The sequence below is a fragment of the Candoia aspera genome, chromosome 8, assembly GCF_035149785.1.
Source record: "Candoia aspera isolate rCanAsp1 chromosome 8, rCanAsp1.hap2, whole genome shotgun sequence".
NCBI classification, from domain to species: Eukaryota; Metazoa; Chordata; class Lepidosauria; order Squamata; family Boidae; genus Candoia; species Candoia aspera.
In genome coordinates this window covers 78,335,946-78,359,719 of record NC_086160.1, presented here as the reverse complement: position 1 = coordinate 78,359,719, position 23,774 = coordinate 78,335,946, and the positions used below count along the sequence as shown (strand labels likewise).

Sequence of the window (23,774 nt, the reverse complement as noted above, 5' to 3'; positions counted from 1 at the left end):
AATTCCTCTGCCTGATCCCATCAGACCCAAATTGGCCTCCCTGCCCCAGGCAAAGCCCCCTGCCAACCCATCTGAACGAAGGACTAGAGGCCTCCCCACCAGCCCACAGCACAGCCCCAGGGCAGCCCTACCAAGGGAGCTGCAATTTAGAGAAGCCCCAGCCTTCCCTCGTACATCACAGAGGACCTCAGCCTTCCACCTCCTTCTCCGTGAACTTCCCCAGCTCTGCTGCCTTCCTGGAAGGACAAGTCACAGCAGCCTTTCCAGGGCCGCAACTGGGGGGGGGGGGGGGGCTACCAAGGCATGTGCCCCGGGGCGCTGCACTGGGGGGTTGCCAAAATGGGCGCAGATTCCGTGTTTGCCCCCGATGACACAGACCGTAGTTGTGGGCCTGAGCCTTTCTCAACCTTCTGACCCTGGAGGAGCCCTTGAAAAATTTTCCAGGCCTTGGGGAACCCCTGCACATTCAGGCTGAAAGATAGGCCAGAAGTTACAGAATTATTATGTTTCATGGGTAGGCCTGTAGATATGCGTGAACTGTATTCTTAAACTAAAAAGAATGGAACTTACCTCTTTAATGTGAAGTTGCCTGAATTTGAAATAATTTTTTAAATCATGATCTCCCAGGGAACCCCTGGTGACCTCTTGTGGAACTGAGGGTGCCACAGAGCCCTGGTTGAGAAACCCTGAGTTACAGGCATAAGGACCTACCTGGCTACCCCAAACTGGCCAGCCAATCCGATCCCGAGGATTTCCTGCCTTGCAGCCCTCAACAGCTGTAAAAATCTGTGCTTTCCTATTGTTTGGGGCCCCTTTCTTGTAAAGCAGGCACCCAATGATCCTTACAATAAACAGGGTTCTCCTCCTCAGTATTGTGCTTCTTCAAACCGGATCCACAACAGTTTTATGGTGTTAGCAGTGGGATCTGGTGACCTACTCTGCTGAGTTCTGGATGCAGTTGAGACTGGCTACCCACCAGGATCCTTCATATCCCTTCCTCCCTTGAGCCAGTGCTCCCCAGAAGCAGTGCCTGGATCAGACCCTACAGAGAAAGCCAAGAGGTTGCCGGGCAGCACCAGTTAGTGATTAGAGTTGTGGGCAGTTTAGGCTGCCACCAGGGTAGTCTTGTGCACCAGTGTAGTTTGCACATGGTTTAGGTGGTGGTTGCTGGCCCTGTCACTCCCCTTCCAAGTGGGACATGGTGAGGGCTCCAAGCAGCTCTACCGGTTCCTCTTCCAAGCGGGACATGGGAGGGGGGGCAGGTGAAAGAAGGGTTTGGGAGGAAGCTAAAGCCAGCATGCATCGCGAGAGTAAGTCCAGTCACAGTAACTTCCCAGGCCCAAGGAGAAGAGAGTAATTGGATCCAGGCAGTCCACAAGTGTGTTGTGTGCCTGCCTCTCATCTTGGGCCAGCTGCACCTAGGACTTCCCACGTGGATTTCTTAGAAAGCAGGGATGCAAGGCAACTGTCTTTTCTTCTATCCCCTTCCCACTCAAAAAAAAAAAAAAAAGAAAAAAAAAGGAACAGGAACAGATTTTGAGACCCCAGTGAGAACAAAATGTTAACAGTACTTTTCATTATCTGTGCATGCACATGTGTTTTGTCTGTCTTTCTGAACCATGAGGTGCAGCCCCCCATAAGTACCCCAGAGAATTCCCTTGAGGCCACTTAGACAAGCCATGTGTGTGCACATGACTCCTGCTCATACCTATTCCCCAAGAGCGAGGGAGTGTTCATCTTCCCCTTTTCCTCGGCCATCCTGAATACAAGTAAATTAGATTTCTTTTCAAAGGATATTGTGAGATGGGTGGCCATATAAATTTGATATAGAAATAATTTTTAAAAAATTAGACTTTGGGAACCTCCACCCCATAACCCTGGATTTCCCCAGGTCTCACCCCTTACAGCTAACACTGTAGCAGAAAGCATAAGCTACCAGGGGACAGTAAACAAATAAAATTCTATCTCCGTGAAGCCAGGCATAACTATCAGGTTTCAGTTGAACCTGACACAGAAATATGCTGGCAAAATCCCCCAGCCATCAGAAATCAGTTATTCTGTAAGGCAAATTCACCAGATATAGATCTGAGCATAGATGGCCTGGCTGAATAAGCAGCAGCTGAGTTCTCTGAATCTCATTTTGTGAGAGGTCTACAGATAAAACAGTTTTGCAGCATTTAAAACCTATCTTGCTAGACTAAAAAAGGAAAAGCCTTACAAGGCCACCCAAACCCAAGTTTCAAAATAAACTTTAAAAAGGGAAAGGGAAAAAGGCTTGTCTTAACCTTCCCGCTGAGGGATGAGAAGCAGCTCAGCGAAAACCCTAAACAACAGAAAGGCCCTGTCCCCATCCGGGCAAGAACCTGGTTGGACCCAGCAACGGCCAGACCGCTGCAGGAAACCAGCTCTGGGAGACCCAGCAGCCCAGTCTGGCAAAAGCCCCCTGAAATGGGTCCAGGAGCACTTTTGCCTGGTCAAAGCCAGCGACAGATCTCCCTTCCTCCTGCCCAGCTTCATCGCACATCCAGCTAACAAAAGGCTGAAGATCCCAGGAGCACCAAAGGAACTCTCCTTGGACATTTGTTTCTGGAGGAGGAAGGGTATGCTCATCACATTCCTGGGACTTCCTCCTTCGTGAGAAACCCCCCTTTCCTCCTGCAGGGCATGCCCTCCAAAGCAAGGTCTTTCCACCACTTGGGGTGCCCACCACCCCGCCCCACTAGCCCTCCACAGGAATGCCAGGAATGCTGCTCTCGGGGGAGCCAGGACCCCAGGCGGCTCCGATGTTCCCTGGGATGCCTCCCTTCCCCAGCTGCCTGAAATTCCCATCCTGGGAACGGAAATCCAGATACCTGAGACAGAGACCCATGAAATTGGGGGTGGGAAAGGCAGGACGCGTGTAAGAGGCTGGTGGCGGTGGCAGCTGCTGCCAGGTCAAGCAGCCTCACATCCCTGCCCACCCCAGCAGTCCCGAAGTTGCATGGGCAGGACTGTTACTTCGCAGGCCAGCTGGAGTGCGAATGACTCCCTGGAAGGCAGCAGCGTGCGGCCGCTCTTTCAGCAAACTGTGAGCAGCTCCAAAGGAGATTAGCAAGGTGGGCACTAGATGCCGGACAGGGAGATCCCCATAGGAGAAGCAGCAGGAAGCTGGTTCGGCAGCTGGGCTGGCGGGAGGCGGCTCCAGGTGAGCTCTGCCAGCAAGACGACTAGGGAGAAAACGAGCAAGCGTGGCAGTGAAACTGACACGCAGGAGGAAGCATGGCCAAGTGCCGAGGGCCCAGCTTCTGACCCAGCCCTGGGGCGGCCTACCACGGCACCTCCTGAGGGGCAGCACCTCAGCCCCAGGGAGTCTTCCGAAGGGTTTGTGGCCTCTGGGGGAAAAGCTGTGAGCAACAGGGACGCTTTTTCATACATTTATTGTGAACCATGTAAAAATAAGGCGATCAACCTCAGTCCTAAGCAGGCTGAGAGGAGCGGGGCCAGGCAGGCAGGCAAAAGGGGCACTGCCTTTTGCTTTCTGCAGTGAAAGCCCAAGAGAAGTCCTCTTGGAGGTGAGTGTGGGGAAGAAGCCCCCCAAGGCCCAGAACTGGGGTGCAACAGGAGGAAAGCTCCCTCCCAACACAGCATCTAGCAGAAGTACTGCTTGATGGGGGGGCAGTCACTACCGTCTCCCCTTCCCCTTTGTCCACATCTGGACCTGCTCAGATGGTGGGGGGAGGAAAGGGCGGCCCACAAATCCAGCATGTCCCAAGGTGTAGAGCTGCACCTTCTCCCCATCAGCAGCTCCACAGTGACCCTCCGAGAGCAAGCAGCACCTTTGCCTGGGTCCTCCGCTGAGGACCAGGCAGCTCCTCCTGCTAGGAGGGGGCCAGACCAGGAACAGCCATGAAAGCAGACTGGGCCAAGGCAGTCTCCAGGGGGAAAAGGGGCGGCCTTGCTCCGTGGGGTCACTCTGGGGGTTCCCTTTGAGAGCCTTCCCTGTCCACCGCCGCCTCCTTCTAGGCAGACCACACTGCGGGTACAGCACATCCACCTGCTGGGCCCCAAGGAGTGTCTGTGGCAAGCCTCAATATCCGTCTGTTTCTCTCTGCCTCTTGAAGTCATCAGGCCCAGGAAGAGAGGCAATTGCTGGGGGCTGCCTTGGAGGGGGGAGCAGTGGCGTGTGCAGGGTGCTTCAGCTGCAGGACGAGCTTGCATCCTTCCACTTCAGCCCCCTGGGAGGAACACAAAACAAACCCAGTTATCAAGGCATGCTGCCCCTGAGAATGGAGGCTCTATACTGCTGTTGTTACCAGCAGGTCTTGACAGGCCACTCTGCCTTCACAAAGCTGCCCGACCCTCTCTCATAACCCATTGCAAGCAACCCCTGCACCTCCATCAGCAGCCTATCGGCATTAAATCCACACCCACAGAGCACGGCAGCAGTCCTGTGGGCAGGCACACCACCAATCTGGCAGAGTGGTGCCCAAGCAGGTCTGGAACAAGGCCCGCAGGTGGGGGGGAAGGGTTCTGCGCCCACCAGTCACTGGAGGCACAGCTGACCACAATGAGCAGCAGCTGGACCTGATGGCCTGAATGGCCTTTTCCAGCCTTGGGGTTCTATGAATGGGCAGAAAAGGGGAGAGTCTGGCACCAATGCTGGTCCCAGGGCTTCTGATGCATTCCCTCAACATCCCTCTATTTACAAGATGCCTGTGGAGGGGCTGATGGGGCCATCTCTCATCACTGACTTCCGCCCTCCTGGCAAGGCCGATGTCTGAACACACCAAGCAGGACAGGACTGCTGTACGTGCTCTGTAATTCTGCACTGCCTCCATTATCCTAAGTTGGTGGCTTCCACATATTTTTCTTCCCCCATGCATACAACTGCTCTATTTAAAGTCTTTCTATTCTTCTATCCTGTAATCCATCTGAAAGGCTTACTATTGGGCAGATCAGAATCATGGGATGCTTTAAAATGAGTAAGTGGTAATCAAGCTTACAAGCCACCCATTTCATGTGTTCTCCAGATACTGTAATACAATTTCTTTCATTCATTCAAACGCTGTGGGAAGAAAACCTTTGCTAAGGCATTCTTCGTCCATAAGGCTCCCTACCAGCTGCTATCCCCCCTTTTTTCCTGAGGACCAAAGGATCCCAAAGACAGGAGCCTTCCCCAGCAGGAGTCCCATCATCCTGGCCACCATGTTGGCTGACCCTTTCCAGCTCCAGGATCAACTGCTTAGGCAATGGCAGGGTGAACCATTTGGAATATACTCCTCTAAACATGGACTGAGTGCCCATCCTCCAAGACAGAAGGTTTTATTTTCTGTTCCTTTCCCATTATGCCCTCTTCAGAATGGCACAGACTCTTTCGGGCCCAATACGTTGTGTGTTGAGAGCACTGGCCGTCAAGGCTGTTACTGTGACAATCAGATAATCAAGCCCTACCACTGTATGTTTCTATGAAACAGGGATATTTCTTTCCAATGGGTAAAGAAAAGAGCCTTTCTGAGGTCCTTACCACCTGCTGTGGCTTCTCACTCTGCAAACGTGGCCACCCGCTATCATTCTGCCAACCCCACAGCTACTCAGAACTCTTCTTGGGCTGCTTGAACTAAGTTGTCAAACTAACATTGAACAAGCCAGCAACAACTAAGATGAGAACCCCCTCTTGGGAATTCGAGAAGTTTCCATCAAGGGAGATTCTGCAGCTGCCTTGATACAAATTAGACCGCCAGTACTTTTGCTATGCCTCCCCTTGGAATAGGAGAAAACTTCAGGAGTAATTTAGGGAAAAAAATGCCAAGGATTACAGACCACTCGTCTGCAGTCAGGCTCTTCCAACCTTGAGGGCCATTCCAAGCAGCAGACATGGTTGAGAAGCCACAAATGCAGAGCAGGCCCCACCAGGCACAATCACATGGCGCCTAGATGTGGATGAGTAACAAAGCCCCCTTCCCAGGCCTTGGAACCAGAGGAAGGACCCACACCTGCAACGCTGCGTAGGCGGCCTCAGCGGCCTCTCTGCAGGTGTAGTTGATGAAGGCACAGAACTTCCGAGGGAGTCGTCGGATTGAATCAATGGGTCCAAACCTGCCCCAAACAAAGGTGGTGTCATAGCACCCGAGCCTGCCCCCTCCAAGCTATGGAGGAGCCCTCCTTCCTTCCACCCATGGCTTCTTCTGCCGGGTGCCTCCTGATGCCCAGAAGGGGGGGGGGAGGGAGGGAGCCACACGTCCCCGACCGGAAGAGCACAAGAGCAGGCTAACTTACGGCTGAAAGTACCGCAGTAGAACTTGCTGAGTGACCTTGGCTGTGAGGTTCCCCACCCACACGGTAAACCATTCCCTGCAAGAGAGCATGGGGGTTACGTGCCAGTAACAAGAAGCCCACACAAGCCTCCACCGCTTTTCGGGGCAAGGCCTGTGACCACTAGTCTCCTCGAGCCTCACCCAGCAGGGACTACTTCGTTTGGGGATCTGGGGATCCACCTGATCAGCCAACTTGCTCCTGGGCAGCAGCCATCAAATGGTGGAGCTGCTGCAATGGAACCCACCCCTCTCGAGGAGGGCAAAGCTCCTGTGCCACAGAAAGCAAGTGTGGGGTGAGTCTCCCTCCCCTCCCCTCCCCCAGCCCAGTCGTCAAAAGAGTTGGCACAGCCTGGGAGGGGCCCTGATGCGCAGCTGCAACTCTGGAAGGTGTGTGCTTGCAACGCATGGTCCGTGAGCCAGCTGCAGCCCTCCTGACCTAACCCACTCCTTGGTTGCGTCCTGTCTCGACCACTGCAACAGGCACTCTGTGGGGTCTGGAAGGAGCCACTGATGCAAAAGGCTAGGAGGACCCAACCATGCCTGCCGAGTTCTGCCCTGGAGAGGTCGCTCTCCGATTCCCAAGCTGCTGAGCTTACGGAAAGGAGGGGCAGGGGGCCAGCTGTGCCCTTGATCAAGGGTCCCCTGAGCAGCAGCAGAAATGGCCCCAGAGAGAGAGGGGGCTGCCCATTTACAGACTACACACAGAGCTGAAGGAGGGAAAGTTCTGTGGAGAAGAGAAACGGCTGAATGGGACTAGAGAGATCCTGCTGGGAGGCAGAGAACAGGCACGTTGACCCTGGCTGGGCGTTTGGCTTTAATTTTGTTTCTCCAGGTCCATTTTCCAGGAGTTAGTCTGTGTCCCCCGCAAAATGAGCCTGGCCCAGCTGCTGCCACCTTTACTCACCTGCAGAGAGAAACCAAAATGTTCTGGTAAGACGCTCGCCCCACCCCCGACGCAGAAGCTGCCTGCTCCTTACCTGACTGGGGCCTTTGCAGCTGAAGGTGCCAGCAAGGTGGTGGCAACAGCCTGGGCGCTGCTGCCTGGGCAACGCTGCCCCCCTGGCCGCTCTCCTTTGCCAGAAGGGAGGAAAAGAAAGTGACAGGTGAGAGGCAGCAACCGCTTAGCCCCTCTGTCCGCCTTGTCCGCCAACAGCCCCCTCATCAGGGAGGCTGAGCACTGACTGTGTGCTGACCTCCTGCCCCCGCCTCTTACCAGACGGAGGCAGCCGGGCTTCCGGAGGGGGAACGTTCCAGTCGGGATGGGAGCAGCCCAGTCGGTTCTCCTGCCAAAGGAGGGACCAGTGAGCGTTGGGCAGGGGGTGCAGAGGCCCCCGCTCACCTCTCCGCTCAGCCGCTGTGCTCACCAGCTCATTCACACATGGTGCTGAAGGGCATTTATTTATTTATGGAATCAACCAACCATTTCAAGCTACAGACACCAAAATGGGGTTGGGTGGTTGTGCCTCAACATCCCGAAGAAGCCCTCTGTTCTCTCAGGCCATTACAACAGGATCTGACAGTCTGCACGTTACGCAAAGCCAGCCGCTCGCCTTTAGAGTGTTATGCAAACTCAGCAAGTTGTGCTCATGTGTCACGGTGAGCCTTGCGCAATTTGTCTAATCTGGGCAGAGACCCAGCAGTCATGGCCTGAAGGCAGGCCACTCTGGCTTGTTCCTCGAGCCCAGGCAATGAAGCCGCAGTCCTTCCCACAGACCCTCAGGGCGATGGCCCCAGAGGCGGCTCTGAGCTCTATGGGATAGAAAGGCAGGGCAGGAAGTGGGCCCAGGAATCCCTGCTAGAAGCAGGCCAGCAGCCAAGGGGGAACCAGCAGCGCCCCTCAGGGGACATGGGAGGGCGCTCACCTCCACAGGGCTCCCACACTGGGGTGCAGGGGTATTTGCCCTGTAGAACAGCTGCAGAAACCCACCTGCGGGGAAAGGACAGCTGGCCTGCTCAGTGCTTCCTTTCCTCAAATTCTTGCCCTCGCCAAATGGCTATTTCCTTCTCACTGAAGCCAAGCAAGCCCATGATCTCTCTGCCCAGATGCCTGCCTGCTCTGGGCAAACCACCCAGCCAGCCTGCACCCAGAATGACCTGGCTTGGGCCCAGACACAAGATATGAATGGACACCGCCCTGCCCCGCCCCACCTCCAAAGATGGGCCTGCCTTCTCCTTGGCTCACCAGTAAATACTGAATCTGGCACTTCTGCAGCTGGACAGCTGCATCGCCACGGAAGTCGTCCAACTGCAGGAGCTCCTGGAACGTCCTTGCGGCATCCGTGTATCGCTGGAAATTGGGGGACAGCGAGGGTCACCTGTTGTGTGCAGCACTCCCTGAGGCGAGAGTCCTCTGGCCCTCCTGCCCGGCCCCTCCTGCCGGTACCTTGAGGCCCACGAGAGCCTTGCCCTGGCGAAAGAGGCCTTTGGGCCAGCCTGGCTGCAGCCTGAGCGCACGCTGTGCATCACACAGGGCCTCCAGGTGGCGCTGCAGCTTCTCGTAGCAGAAGGAGCGATTCCCAAAGAACCTGGGAAAGGAGCAGAAGTCAGGATCGCGTGCTCTTCCTCCCAGAAGCCCCACTCCCACATCCACACACAGAAACCAATGTCACCAGCAGCAAGACCCATGTCATGCCACATTTCCAGTGTGGAGCTTTCCAAACCACCTCCCAGGCAGAACCTGCTTCTCCCTGAGCCATGCCCAGCAACCAGGGGCTCAGGTTAGGAAGCGGGAGCAAACAAAACATCGTTCCGCTCCGTCCTCTTCCTCTAGAATCAGTTCAGAGCCACCTTCCAAATGCATGAAACTGTCACCAAAGCCTCAGAGAGGCCAGAGACTGGAGAGGGCATGGGGGGCAGGGTTCGCTCTCTCCAGACAGCTCCCTAAGAACCCAAGTGCCAGATTCTGGAGCCCATGTGGCTGTGCAGCGAGAGACTCAGCCACAAGGGTCACTGGGACATCTCACACCCCCCTCACCCTCAGTCCTACCACCCGCACAAGGCTCTTGTGGGGAGAAATGAAGAATTGTAGCAGCCTGGCATTGATTCCCTTGGAAAAGGAAAGAGGGTAAAGAGTAGCAAACAGAAAAATATCCCAGGCAAAGCATGTCCACCACGTGCTTTGGATCCTTTCCCCTTATTTCAGGTGGCTCAGGGACACAGAGGCCAAGCCCAGCCTTCGTGCAATGCCGCGGGATCGGCCTGTGCCCTGCTACTCTGCCACCGCAGCACCATCTGCCCTGGCCAGCTTTCGTGGAGCACGCTGACACACCCTGGCCGCTGCTCCTCACTGCCTGGGGCCAGGGACGGGTCAACGTGCGGCCAGCACAAAGGCAAGACCACTTGCTCAGAGGGGAGGGCAGGGCGCATGAGCGGCAGGCATTAGCTCCTCACCCACACCCAGCCCTGACAAGGAAAGCCTTTCCCCCCTTATCCCAACAGAGTCCAGTCCCAGTCTTTAACTTCTGACTTTTCTTTGGGCAAGCAGACCCGTTTCCAAGGAAAGCCACAAGCCACAAGGACCTGCTCCAAATGCCCAGGACTCTGCCACACAGCACAGAAACCCTCGCACAAGCGGAGACCACATTAGAAACTGACACACTGTAGCTGCTCAAAGAACCAAGAGGGATTTAAAAATGAGACGGAACAGAAACCCAAGGGCACCAGGGAGGGCATCCCACCATGCTGAAGAAAGCGTAGAGAAACAGAGATGCTGCTCTAGGCAGCCGCTGCGGCAGTTCAGCCGCTTCGTCTTCGTGGCATCGTTTCTCCGGGACCGTCACGACCGGCTCCTTTGAGATCTTGCAGTCTCCAGCCTGTCTCATCGGTGAGAGTATCCAGCCTTGTTTTCGGTCGCCCACTTCTTTGACTGCCTGCGCCTTTTGGAGACGTCCTCCATTATCCCTTGGATAGCAGCAATGTGAATGTTAGGCATCTCTGCCTCTTCAGAATCCAGCGTGCGCTTCTGGCAATTCTGCTTCCGCGTACCATGGATTGGAAAATGTGAGATAAATGCCATTCATTCCTTAGCGCTGCCCCCTTTTCATACTGGAATATAAATGGACTTTTTCCAGTCCCTTGACCACTGCATAATTGCTTGCAAACCGCAAACAGCATTTTAACCACATTATGTTGCAAGACCTGAAACAGTTTGGCTGATAATTCATCAGCGCCTACAGCTCTGCTGTCAGCAATATTCTCTAGACCCCTTTAACCCCCCTTTCCAGAATGTCTGGGCCCAGTTTAGAGGTCAAGTCTTAGACTTGGGGAGCATTTTTTTGTATAATTCTTCTGTATATACCCACCATTACGATCTGAGCTGCAGTCAGTACCAGACCTTGTTTTTGCTGACTGAATACAGCTTCTCCATCTTTGCTGGAAGAGCACACAGTCAACTGGATTTCAGTGTTGCAGTGCCATCTTTTAAATTGCTGGAAGACACTGGCTCTAAGTATTGAATTTCCTTGGACAAGCTTTGTCTTCTCCCTTGTTTTGCATGAGACCCAAATTCCTGTTATTCCAGATATTATTCTATGTCTAGCTTTAGTATTTCACTCTCCTACAATTAATGTGACGCTTTATATCAACAAAGCATTCCAAGACACCACAGAACTGTTCAGCTTCTACTTCCTCAGTCTCTGTGATGGAAACATTGACACAGATCACTCTAATGTGGATAGGCTTGGTTTGGACTTCATTCTCCCCTTTTGAGGGTTGTATTCAAGTATACATTTGGCATTTTTTTGTCAATAATCATGGCTAGCTGATTTCTTCTGTAATTTTCTTCGGTGAAGTAGATCTGATGCTCCTGTCACGTGAAGGGACCCATTCCAGGTTATTTCAGTTAGCTGGTTCCAAAAGGTCAATGTTCAGTCTTGACCTATCTGCTCCGAGAACATTAAATTTCTTTTGGCTGATGGTTCCTACCTTCCACGCAGCAAGGTTATGCATATCCACAGTGTCAATGTTTCTTTTTGCCTCTCAACAGCAGCTGGGCACCCTTCGGGAGTTAATCCAACCACACTGTGAGCACCAGTGCCTGTCCTACTCGCCCTCTGCTCTTCCAAATGACTTGTTGGAAACCTCCTGTTAGTATCATGCTGACCTTCTCCTGGCTGTGGACGTTCACTTGGCTTGCTTGGCTGAATCCTAGACTGGGCTGCCATGTCCTTCTTCAGCTGCTGGAGGAAACTGAGGGGAAGGCAAGCTTTATTTTGTCTTTATGACTATCCTGAAAACGGAAGGAAGGTGCAGATGAGCGATGAAACAGACGTGGTGAGCATGTAGAGGAGAAACCGTTGGCAAGCTGTAGCCCTCACATTTGCATAACGGGCACTGTCGTCCACAGCACTCAGTGCAAATCCTTACATCTTGAAAGGCTGTTCACCCTGCTGCAAAGCCCCCTGCCCACCACCTCCTTCTCCAGGAAAGGACAGAGCTGGGATGCTAGCCTAAGAGGCAGGCCTCACTATAAGTGGGGAGGGGGCAGGAACCCAATTCCTTCAGAATCGGGGGCTGCTCCTCCTGAATGATCAGAAACTCCAACCCACCCTGTTATCTGCACAAGACTTCCACTTCCTCCTCTCCATGCCCTTTAGAATTTAGGCAGCCTTGCCATAGCTTTGTCAGGGGGTGGGGAAAGGGATGGGGAACTTCGGACACACACACACACACTGCTCCTCTCTAAATTACAGCACTGCTTACGGTTAAAGTGCTTTCCAAATAAACAAGTTGTACTGATTTCTACTATAGAGTTAACTCTAGCTTGCTTAACAAACTATATGCACTTTTATCTATACATTTCTAGACATATTGTAGTCTCTTAACTGTCTCAGCATTTTCACTTCTGGGCTTGCTTTCAGCCCAGAGAGGGGGAAGGAAAGACTGTTTCCTGAGCCTTTTGGACTTCCAGCACTTCGGCCAAGCCCTGCCACAAGCTTCTTAAAGCTTAGCCCCCAAACAATCTCCTCTGAACAGCGGGTTTGTGATCGAGGGAGGCCTGAGAGGTCCCTGGGATCCATCCGGGACGCAGAGCAGGAGCGAAGAGCAGCCCACCAGCGCCCCCTCCAGGCTGCAGTTCTTCCTTCTTTTCTTCTTTTTCTTCTCTCCTTTTCAGAGACTCGCCTTGTAAAAAGTAAAGGTAAAGGTTTCCCTTGACGTAAAGTCCAGTCGAATCCGACTCTAGGGGGCGGTGCTCATCTCCGTTTCTAAGCCTTGGAGCCGGCGTTGTCACAGACACTTCCGGGTCATGTGGCCAGCATGACGACACGGAACGCCGTTACCTTCCCGCCGAAGCGGTACCTATTGATCTACTCACATTGGCATGTTTTCGAACTGCTAGGTGAGCAGGAGCTGGGATTAACAACGGGAGCTCACCCCGCCGCGCGGTTTCGAACCGCCGACCTTCCGATCGGCAGCTCAGCGGTTTAACCCGCAGCGCCACCGCGTCCCTTCCTACTCGCCTTGTAGCAGGAAGTAAAGTAGATTTCACCTTCCTTGTAGTTGTGGTCCAGGAACTGAGCTCTAAATGAAATAATGGTGTCCTACCAGTGCTCAGAGACACTTCCCAAGATATGAGAAGTTTGAAGGAAGTGGGCAGTTTTTATTGAATTGTGTCAAGAAGGGCACTTATGTTTAAGAAGCAGCACAACCACTTTCTTAGAAGATAACTGGATTCCTCTAAGGACGACTTTGCCGCCGCCACAGCCACCACCATCACCTGGCTGTTAGCAGGGACCTCACCTCACCAAGAACAACCTCACTTGTACAATAGGAAAGTATCTGTAACAGTATGTGGGAATGACCTCAGGAGACAGGAACGAAGGCCGGCAGCCTAGGCAACGGTCTGATAATAGGCAGCTCAGTCTGCAGGCGGGGGAAAAGCGTGGGAAGCGTTTCAGAAGGGACCCTCCCTAGTTTTCTGGAGACTTAAAAGGGAGGAGGGAAGAAATGTTCTTTCACTCTTGCAAGATTGATGTCAGCCTCGCAAGGTAGTCCAGACAAGCAGCACAGCCAGATGAACTAATCCCATTCTATTGTAAGGTTACATTAACAGAATTTTGCAAGACTGAAAGATTCACATGCCTTGAATCAACTGCTTCAGAGCCAAAGCTCCTAATCTCTTTAGGAAACACCCAAAAGCGCCCAGAAACGCCATGAGGCTAAATTCAGCCTGAACGACGGCATGCATCGGGGGAGACAGGCAGATCGATTTGCAGCAAGTGCCTGGATGTCCCTGCGATCGGTGTGGTGTGACAAGATGCACCGATTCCATCCTGATGACCCCAAGCAAGGGGGACAAGGCTCCTGGGATTCAAAGCCAAGCGGGAGCAAGGCGGGCCAGACCCTCCAACCACCAGACCTCACCTGTGTTCCTGCGGGTTCAACTTAATGGCTTCGGTAAACAGCAGCACAGCCTCGTGATAGCGCCCCTGCTTTGCAGTTTCATTCCCACAATCTGGAGCAGGAGAAAAGGATCATATAAAATGAGGAAAATTTCTGACCATCTAGGTGAAAGCCAGGCAACTTACAGTTCCCCAAATGCATTGGCATAGCCTCCATGGCCCTTGGAATGCTCTGCCCAGATTCTTAAGGCAGGAAATACAGCAAAACCACATCATAGTAGATGCTTAATCTGGACTTAAGACACTTTTTAAAAAGACAATCAGGCTCCCACAAAAAATTAACTTCCCATTCTGTCTACCCTCTTTGCATCATAACCCTGCCCGTAATGGCTCTTCCCCACACAACATTATACGCACCCCCAACTTTCTAAAATTACCAACCTTTGACCTAGACCAACACGTCACACTCTGCAAGCCAAACGATCCTCCGAAAGACCCCTAGTCAGGGACCCGCCACCCTGGGGGACGCATGAGCGTGCATCCCTTCAGCAAACCTAGGACCAGCAGGAAGGGGGTGCCAGGGCCCCGAAATCTAACCCAAGCACAGGAATCTGGAATCTTGACACAAGTCGCTCTCCAGCTCCATTTGCAGGAGTGCCATTACTGCCCCACCCCAGCCATCTGTTCTCAAGGCTACTTCAATCTCTTTTCACAGAACTTAGTTTTGAGTTCCCCAGTCATCCTCACTGGCTTCCTCTGGACCTTTTCCATTTCTCTGAATCTTCCTTAAAGCGTGGTGCCCAGAACTGGACACGGTAGCTGAGCTGAAGTCTGACCCAGGCAGAATCAGTGGAGCAATACCTTTCTGGGATTTCATTCTGTTAATTTCAGCACATTTCTCTAACCTATCTAGGTAATTTTCAAATTTCATTTCTGTCTTCTACGGAATTAGCTATCCCCCCTCCATCTTATGTCATCTGAACATGCGATAAACATTCCATATCACTTCATCCTATTAAATATTGGACCCAGGGGTGAACTTTGCGGCACCCCAATTTCTTCACCAAATCAGGAAAATGACCTACTTAGTCTGGTTTATACAGGCATGGAGAGGCCGGAGAACATCACATTTGGTGGGAGAAAATGTGAAAAGAAGCATCATCCCTCTCTGCCTTTGCCCGCTCACCTGCCAGCACCATGCTCTGCGCCACAGGAGTCGGCTGGAGTTCAGGCCTCTGAAGCTGGAAGAGGAGGAAGAGGAGGAAACCTGGCACCTGGCTTTGCCATCCAGTCTGGGTCGTGGTTGACTTGAGTGGTTTTGAGTTTTACCAGCTGCTATTTTTATGTTGTTTTTGTTGTTTTTGGTAGTTTTTTACTGTTTCTATCCTGTTTTAACTGAGCCACCCAGAGTTATGTATATGAGATGACCGGCCTACAAATTTATAAAAGGATGGAAGGCAGGCAGGCAGGCAGGCAGGAAGGACCCGTGAAATCATACATTTCTGCAATTCTACCGAACAGAACTTGGAAAACAGCCACAAACCCAATTCCCAACACTGCAAAGTCACTGCTGCAGGTTTTTTACATTCCCAGAACTCCCACAGGAGGCACCTCTAAAAGGAAAGGATGACCAAGTATCTTCACGCTGGGTTGGCAGCCTAGTATTCCAGACACATTCAGAGGCCGTGAGATTATGAAGGCTGGTTTCCAGAATAAGAAAGGACAACTCACCAAACATTGGGGGAGTTGCTTTTTGTTCTCTGCTTTCCAAAATTTGAAATATCAGTTATGCCGCTACTGGGAATCAAGAGATAAGTGAAAAGCCTATGAAACAGCCCTCGGGGACAACGGGGGAACACCCACATCCCCAACCACTCCTTCAGCTCCACCATGAATTGTGCCAACCCGCTGCAGACCTGAGGGGGGAGCGAGTGTCAGTCATAAAGCAACAGGGATCAAAATACTCAAAACTCTATGTTTCTTCAGCCACAGCCAGCCTTTTCCCAGAAATGGGTTTCCTTCAAATCATGTAAGCTGACAAAAGAAAGAAACCCAGGCTTCATGGCAGACCAAAACCATCGCCCTGCTCTGCATGGCAGCACAGAAGGTGAGATCCACACTCAGCACTACTGAGAAAGGTACTGACGCCTTGTAGAAATCCATGGCAATGCCACATGGAAGATTGTGCAAGGATCCTGCAACACTGAAGAAGGTACAGAAAAGAGCAAGCGAAGGGCTTCAGGGGCAGGAGAAGCACCACCATTGGGAAAGGCTCCCACCTTTTAGATTCTTAGCTTTGGCAAGAAGGTGGCTGATCAATTTATACACGGCATGGAGAAATTAGAAGCAATTTCCCCCGTGTCCCATAGACCAGAGCACATGACCAAGTAGTGAGCTAATAGGGAAATCTTACAGCAACTACAGAACTTCACTTCCCAGAGATGGAGTGCCAGCTTTCATAGAAAATCTGATCATGGAAAAACAAACATTGATGGCTGCCAGTCAGAGGTGCTCCCTCTGGGATCAGCATGTGGGAAATAGGAAGCAGGGGGTCTTGTCCTGCTCTGGGGGCATCTCACCCATGTCAGGCTGGCTACCCTCAGAACAGGTGTTGGCCCGGAGAGGCACCTGGCCCAGCACGGGAAGAAGAGTCCTCACCTCTGGCTTCTGCTCTGTCTCTGCCTTCCTCCCCCTGGAGAGCCTGCCTCCCTTCTCCTTTCTCGGAAGTGGGGGCTGGGTGCCCACCTTGAGGCGAGCTTTGGAGACAAACGTGCTGGACAAATCCAGCTCCTCCTGTGGGTAGGAGATGGAAAGCAGCAGCTAAGCGCTGAATGGGAGCATTTTAGCCACCTGCACAAGGAATTCCCTCCCACCATAAGGAAGTGCCTGCTGCCACCTTGTACGGTACCAAAACCTGGTACTGATGTGGCAAATGCCATTGCATCGCCGTTTTAATGGTCTTATGTAGGTTGTGGTAGTGGCTAGTGAAGAATAAACATCTCCTCCTGCCCTCTGAAAACAAAGAGAAGCCAGAAGGACCAGATACCTTCACCCCCTACAAAAGTCTGCTTTCTGTATCAGTTGAAAGCCGGAACAGACTGTTAACCTTGTGTCTGTCTGTCCATGGCCTTGAAAAAAGGATTCAGGGGAAGGGATCCAGATTAAGGCTGAGGGACAAAAGGGGGAATCCTGCATTTCCTCTTCCCATATTCGGTTCCCCGTGAAAAACCACTGCATTAAACTTCAGTCTTGCTATAACCCCACTTTCACAGACCAAGAGCATTTGGAGCACGGGGATATATTCTCAGGAAGAAAGGTGCTAGGAGTAAGACTTACCAAAAAAAAAATGCAGCTTTGTGAATGAACAAAGACTGTGAGCAACATTTAACAATACAAAATTACCTTTTGCAAAGAAATTGTCCAAAACATGTAAGAAAACAAACACTGAACCCAGAGTGCAAGATGGATACTCTTTGCCCAGTTCAGCACCAAGGAACCCACACTGGCTGCGGGGAACACCTGAACTGAAGCAGCCCTGGAGTTGCGGCTCCTCCTCAGAGGCTGTCAGGCTCCTTGCGGATGACGGGGCTGGGCACGCAGGACTTTTTTTCCAGCCCCCCTGGGCTCACCTCAGCTTCCTCCTCCTCCTCCTCCTCCTCCATACTCCTGCTGCAGCTCCTGCCTGGGGAGGCCTCAGTGGAAGCCCCGTCCGAATCAGGGGGACCCTCCTCCAACATGCTTGGAACAGCCGCCAAAGTGCCCTCGTCTTGCCCATCTGAAGACTTACTCTATGAAGAGAGAAATATGACCTTGAAGGAACTAGAAATCAACCTGCCATCTGAACAAATCCACAGGAATATTTGCAGAGCTGGAATCTAGCACAATCCACTCCCAGACAGATCTCTGTTCAAGTGGAGCTGGTTGCTGGAGCGCACTTGCCACAGCGCTGGCACCTGGAGAGATTTCCCGATGAGGCTAGTCTCTGAGTAAGGCTGAGCTCCACCCAACTCCTGCTGCAGGCCCAAGGGCCATTGGGCACACGTGCAAACACAGCCAGGCGATCCACTCACCGCCTCGCCCTTTGCCTTTAACTCCAGGTTACGCCTCTCCTGCCTCTTCCGATCCTTCTGCCTCTGCAGATAAAACAGGAAGCATCAGGTTTCCCAGCCACTTGGCTCCCAGCCTCATTACCAACAGGCTGCACGAGCAGGGCTACCTTCTTCTTCACTCTTTTCTTCTCAGCCTTCTTCTTGAGGCGTTCCTCCTCAGCAACCAGCAGTTCTGCATTCCGCTCAGCCTCCTGAAAGAGAGCACAGACCAGCCTCCTCAACCACCAAGCCGCCGTTACACCACACTCCTCTCTCCCAGGAGCAGCTGAGCAGGAAGCAAACAGAAATCCGGGGGGCACTCATGGGCCAAGGGCTATGTCTGGCCGTTGGTTGGCACCAAGGATACCATTCCAGTAAGCAAGCAGCAGCAGCACAGAAACAGAATCTAGTTTCATTAAAAAGAAATCAGTACAGCGAAAGTGATATTTGACACATTAATGATGATGACTCAGCAGCAGCTTCTGGAGCCCTCTGGGAAGTCACACATGGCCTTATTTAAATCAACAGCTTTAGGGAATCTGCCAAATCAGAGCCAGGAGCTTCAGGCATATGGGGCAGCCACAAAGAGAAGGCTGACAGTCCAGGTGGCCAAGAATGGGGGAAGGCACAGCTCCTCAAAAATCCAGGCCGAGAAAGAAGTCTGAGCATGGAGTGTGGAGCCCTGTGCAAGAAGTCATGGAAACGGAAGGGATGCCTTGGAGCTGGAAGAGGGGAAGAGGATGCAAGTAAGCAGGGACTCACCTCAGCTGTGAGTTGCTGTTTCTGGGGCAGAGCAAGGTCCAGTAGTGCAAAGTCCTGGCTGCTGCTTTGAGGGGGGAGCAGTGCAGAAGGCTGACAAAGAAAGGATCTCCGAAAGCCGCAGAATGTGGTATGACTGGTATTTTGAACTTCCTTGTCATTGTTGTCATCCTCCTCCTCTTCTGCTTCCTCGCTGCAGTCTTCCCAGTTCTCATACCAGGAGTAATCATCCCCCCAATACCAGCAGGGCTCTCCATTCATATCTGAAAAGGGATCAGAAGGAGGCTTAAGTAAGCGAGATGGAAATGCATCTGACTGAAAACAAGGCTCAGAAATCCAGCGTTACTGAGCACAAGGATGGTAGATCGGATCTTGGGAATAGGGAAGGAACAAGCAAGCCATTTAAGAGAGACCTGCGAAAAAGACCACGCAGTCCCACAAAAGTGGAAAGCATGAGAAAGGAAGCCAGTCAAAATAACGCCTTTATTTTATTTAGTCTACGATGGGAGACAGGAGGAAATTCAGACAGGCTTCAAGGTTCAGTGATTCTATCTTACAACCATAAAGAGCATTCCTGGAATCCCGCAGTTTCTGCTTCTTGACCTGGCCTTCCTTCAGGGGCAGACGTCAACCTTGAGAGTCTGTGTGCACCTGACTGCACTGGTGGAACATTCAAACTCTTGTTCATAAAGTTGCACGGAAACACAGAAAGGATCTGTCTGTGGCAACAAGAATTCATTCTGTGGAGTTTCCGCTGATTACCTCGGGTCGCTGAAACAAACTAAGCAGGGCTGTTCCCAAGACTGGCAGTCAAATGTTCTTCTTTGCGTACGTCCGAGGACATCTGAAGACAGTTTTCACCTTAAAGTGCTCTGAGCTTACACCCCAATGCAGGGACTATCCAAGTTATTCTTTGGCTCATTCTGCACTTTCTCCCCAGGGACATGGTCCCGACATTCCTAGCCCAGCTGCTAGCCACCTTCGATTCACCGACCTCCCCCCTCTGCTAAAACCCTCGCCCGGACGCTCCGGCTTCAGTCGTCCTGTCAACTCCCTGCCCAGGTGTCAAGATGGAAAACCCGGTGGGAAGCCAGAGCCCAGCCCCCCCCTTGCGCCTTGAAGGGCGTCCTTTCGGAGCCCCCCTCCAACCAGTGCCTTGGCCAGGTAACAGGTGCCTGACATCGTGCGAAGGCAAGAACTCTGGGGTTGCTAGCCAGTGAGGTAGGAAAGAAAAGGGCTGCCTGGTTTCCCTGAAACTGGCTTTAATGGCGGGGAGGGGGAGAGAGGATGCTCCTCCAAGTCCTTCCCCCCAGCACAGCTGCTCCTGTTCCTTTGGCTACCTGGCTCAGTTGTTTCATTACATTTGATTGCTTTGATTTTGATCCTTCAGAGCACCAGTTTCACCTTAATATTTACTCTGCTCTCATTGTAGATCCTTCAGCAAAGGATCGTTACCTTGTCGTGGTGCTGGAGCTTGAGCACCTCAATGATGCCATGAGCTAAACCGTGAAGGGCCACCCAAGACGGGAAGGTCATGACAGAGAGGTCAGACTAAATGCGATCCCTGGGGAAGGTAATGGCAACCCACCCCAATATTCTTGCCGTGAAAACTAAATGGATCAGTACAACCAGAGATATGTTGGTATACCATCGGAAGATGAGACCCCCAGGTCAGAAGATGGTCAAAATGCTACTGGGGAGGAACAGAGGATGAGCTCAACTAGCCCCAGACGTGATGACGCAGCTAGCTCAAAGCCGAAAGGACGGCTAGCGGCCAACGGTACTGGTGGTGAATGGCAAATCCGATGTTCTAAGGATCAACACACCGTTCAAACCTGGAATGTAAGATCTATGAACCAGGGAAAATTGAATGTGGTTATTGGTGAGATGTCAAGATTAAAGATAGACATTTTGGGCGTCAGTGAACTGAAATGGACTGGAATGGGCCACTTCACATCAGATGACCACCAGATCTACTACTGTGGACAAGAGGACCACAGAAGAAATGGAGTAGCCTTCATAATTAATAGTAAAGTGGCTAAAGCAGTGCTTGGATACAATCCAAAAAATGACAGAATGATCTCAATTCGAATTCAGGGCAAGCCATCTAACATCACAGTGATCCAAATATACGCCCCAACCACAGACGCTGAAGAAGCTGAAGTAGAGCAGTTCTGTGAGGATCTGCAGCACCTACTGGACAGCACGCCTAAAAGAGATGTTATTTTCATCACGGGAGACTGGAATGCTAAGGTGGGCAGTCAAATGACACCTGGAATTACAGGTAAGTATGGCCTGGGAGAACAAAACGAAGCAGGACACAGGCTGATAGAATTTTGCCAAGACAATTCACTCTGCATAACAAACACTCTCTTCCAACAACCTAAGAGACGGCTTTATACATGGACTTCACCAGATGGACAACACCGAAATCATATTGACTACATCCTTTGCAGCCAAAGGTGGCGGACATCTGTACAGTCGGTAAAAACAAGACCTGGAGCTGACTGTAGTTCGATCACGAACTTCTTCTTGCACAATTTAGGATCAGACTAAAGAGATTAGGGAAGACCCACAGATCAGCTAGATATGAGCTCACTAATATTCCTAAGGAATATGCAGTGGAGGTGAAGAATCGATTTAAGGGACAGGACTTAGTAGATAGGGTCCCAGAAGAACTATGGACAGAAGTTCGCAACATTGTTCAGGAGGCGGCAACAAAATACATCCCAAAGAAAGAGAAAACCAAGAAGGCAAAGTGGCTGTCTGCTGAGACACTAGAAGTAGCCCAAGAAAGAAGGAAAGCAAAAGGCAACAGTGATAGGGGGAGATATGCCCAATTAAATGCAAAATTCCAGAGGTTAGCCAGAAGAGATAAGGAATTATTTTTAAACAAGCAATGCGCGGAAGTGGAAGAAGATAATAGAATAGGAAGGACAAGAGACCTCTTCCAGAAAATTAGAAACATCGGAGGTAAATTCCAGGCCAAAATGGGTATGATCAAAAACAAAGATGGCAAGGACCTAACAGAAGAAGAAGAGATCAAGAAAAGGTGGCAAGAATATACAGAAGACCTGTATAGGAAGGATAACAATATCGGGGATAGCTTTGACGGTGTGGTCAGTGAGCTAGAGCCAGACATTCTGAAGAGTGAGGTTGAGTGGGCCTTAAGAAGCATTGCTAATAACAAGGCAGCAGAAGATGATGGCATCCCAGCTGAGCTGTTCAAAATCTTACAAGATGATGCTGTCAAGGTAATGCATGCTATATGCCAGCAAATTTGGAAAACACAAGAATGGCCATCAGATTGGAAAAAATCAACTTATATCCCCATACCAAAAAAGGGAAACACTAAAGAATGTTCAAACTATCGAACAGTGGCACTCATTTCACATGCCAGTAAGGTAATGCTCAAGATCCTGCAAGGTAGACTTCAGCAGTTCAGGAAGCGAGAATTGCCAGATGTACAAGCTGGGTTTAGAAAAGGCAGAGGAACTAGAGACCAAATTGCCAATATCCGCTGGATAATGGAAAAAGCCAGGGAGTTTCAGAAAAACATCTATTTCTGTTTTATTGACTATTCTAAAGCCTTTGACTGTGTGGACCAGAACAAAGTGTGGCAAGTTCTTAGTGGTATGGGGATACCAAGTCATCTTGGCTGCCTCCTGAAGAATCTGTATAACGACCAAGTAGCAACAGTAAGAACAGACCATGGAACAACAGACTGGTTTAAGATTGGGAAAGGAGTACGGCAGGGCTGTATACTCTCACCCTACCTATTCAACTTGTACGCAGAACACATCATGCAACATGCTGGGCTTGAGGAATCCAAGGCTGGAGTTAAAATCGCTGGAGGAAACATTAACAATCTCAGATATGCAGATGATACCACTTTGATGGCTGAAAGCAAAGAGGAACTGAGGAGCCTTATGATGAAGGTGAAAGAAGAAAGTGCAAAAGCTGGCTTGCAGCTAAACCTCAAAAAAACCAAGATGATGGCAACCAGCTTGATTGATAACTGGCAAATAGAGGGAGAAAATGTAGAAGCAGTGAAAGACTTTGTATTCCTAGGTGCAAAGATTACTGCAGATGCTGACTGCAGTCAGGAAATCAGAAGACGTTTAATCCTTGGGAGAAGAGCAATGACCAATCTCGATCAAATAGTTAAGAGCAGAGACATCACACTGACAACAAAGGTCCGCATAGTTAAAGCAATGGTGTTCCCCATAGTAACATATGGCTGCGAGAGCTGGACCACAAGGAAGGCTGAGAGAAGGAAGATCGATGCTTTTGAACTGTGGTGTTGGAGGAAAATTCTGAGAGTGCCTTGGACTGCAAGAAGATCAAGCCAGTCCATCCTCCAGGAAATAAAGCCAGACTGCTCACTTGAGGGAATGATATTAAAGGCAAAACTGAAATACTTTGGCCACATAATGAGAAGACAGGACACCCTGGAGAAGGTGCTGATGCTAGGGAGAGTGGAGCCAAAAGGAAGAGGGGCCGACCAAAGGCAAGATGGATGGATGATATTCTAGAGGTGACGGACTCGTCCCTGGGGGAGCTGGGGGTGTTGACGACCGACAGGAAGCTCTGGCGTGGGCTGGTCCACGAAGTCACGAAGAGTCGGAAGCGACTAAACGAATAAACAACAACAACATTGTAGATCAGTACAATGATAGGGTTAATTGCTAATTAATGGCTAATTGCGACTGGGTGCTCCACCCTTACACCAGGCGTCCGCAAGAAGCCTCGCCCTCTCCAGCAGCGCGTTTGCCCAAGCTCTGGCGCGGCTCAGCCGGCCTCTCCGCGCCCGACTCCCCGCCGCCTCCATCGCTCTGGCCGGCTTCTCCCGGGCTCGCGGGCCACCCCACGACGCCCCCGGTGCCCACGCCGGGGATCTGCCGAGGCTCCCCGCTCACCGGGGCACCGCTGGCTCAGCTCCGCGTGCGTCCACTGCCGGGCATAGGCGGTGGCGGCCCCCTCCTCATCCTCCTCCTCCTCCTCCTCCTCCTCGACCGCGAGCCGCGCCATGATCACGCCGGGCAGGAGGGCGCCGGGCCGCAGCTCCATCGGCCTCTGTCGAGCGTCCCTCCGGCGGAGAGGAAGAGGCGCAGGCAGCCGCGGCCCTTCCCCCGGAACCGGAAGGGGCGGTCTCCTTCCGGCGGGGAGTGAGCGCCATCTTGGTTCCGGGCGCCTGTCTGGATCGCAGGGAGAAGAGCCAAGCGATCCTAAAAACCCTATAAAAGTACTGATCTACAATGAGAGCAGAGTAAATATTAAGGTGAAACTGGCGC

The 23,774-nt window shown here is 51.7% G+C and overlaps 1 protein-coding gene across 1 annotated transcript; it reads right to left on the bottom strand.

The window, feature by feature from the left end:
- Positions 1-3,398: 3,398 nt before the first annotated feature.
- Positions 3,399-23,550, bottom strand: TTC31 (tetratricopeptide repeat domain 31). Its single transcript, XM_063310761.1, has 15 exons — positions 23,400-23,550; positions 18,484-18,743; positions 17,850-17,933; positions 17,704-17,766; positions 17,263-17,421; positions 16,292-16,426; positions 14,820-14,874; positions 13,656-13,746; positions 8,677-8,818; positions 8,476-8,580; positions 7,507-7,576; positions 7,271-7,364; positions 6,256-6,330; positions 5,973-6,075; positions 3,399-4,214 (listed from the first exon to the last, which is right to left on the bottom strand). Exons 1-15 carry the CDS (start codon positions 23,548-23,550, stop codon positions 4,104-4,106), a joined length of 1,698 nt encoding a protein of 565 aa, XP_063166831.1. The 3' UTR covers positions 3,399-4,103.
- Positions 23,551-23,774: the final 224 nt, after the last annotated feature.

What these genes read in the sequence shown, in the direction of transcription:
- TTC31 (XM_063310761.1), bottom strand. Translation starts at nt 23,550, where the DNA reads ATGGAGCTGCGGCCCGGCGCCCTCCTGCCCGGCGTGATCATGGCGCGG. An exon ending in TTGAACCCGCAGGAACACAG is followed by an intron (nt 8,819 to 13,655) that starts GTGAGGTCTGGT and finishes CTCCTTTCCCAG; the next exon opens with GTTCTTTGGGAATCGCTCCT. An exon ending in GCTGCAAAGGCCCCAGTCAG is followed by an intron (nt 6,331 to 7,270) that starts GTAAGGAGCAGG and finishes GCTCTCTTGCAG; the next exon opens with GGAATGGTTTACCGTGTGGG.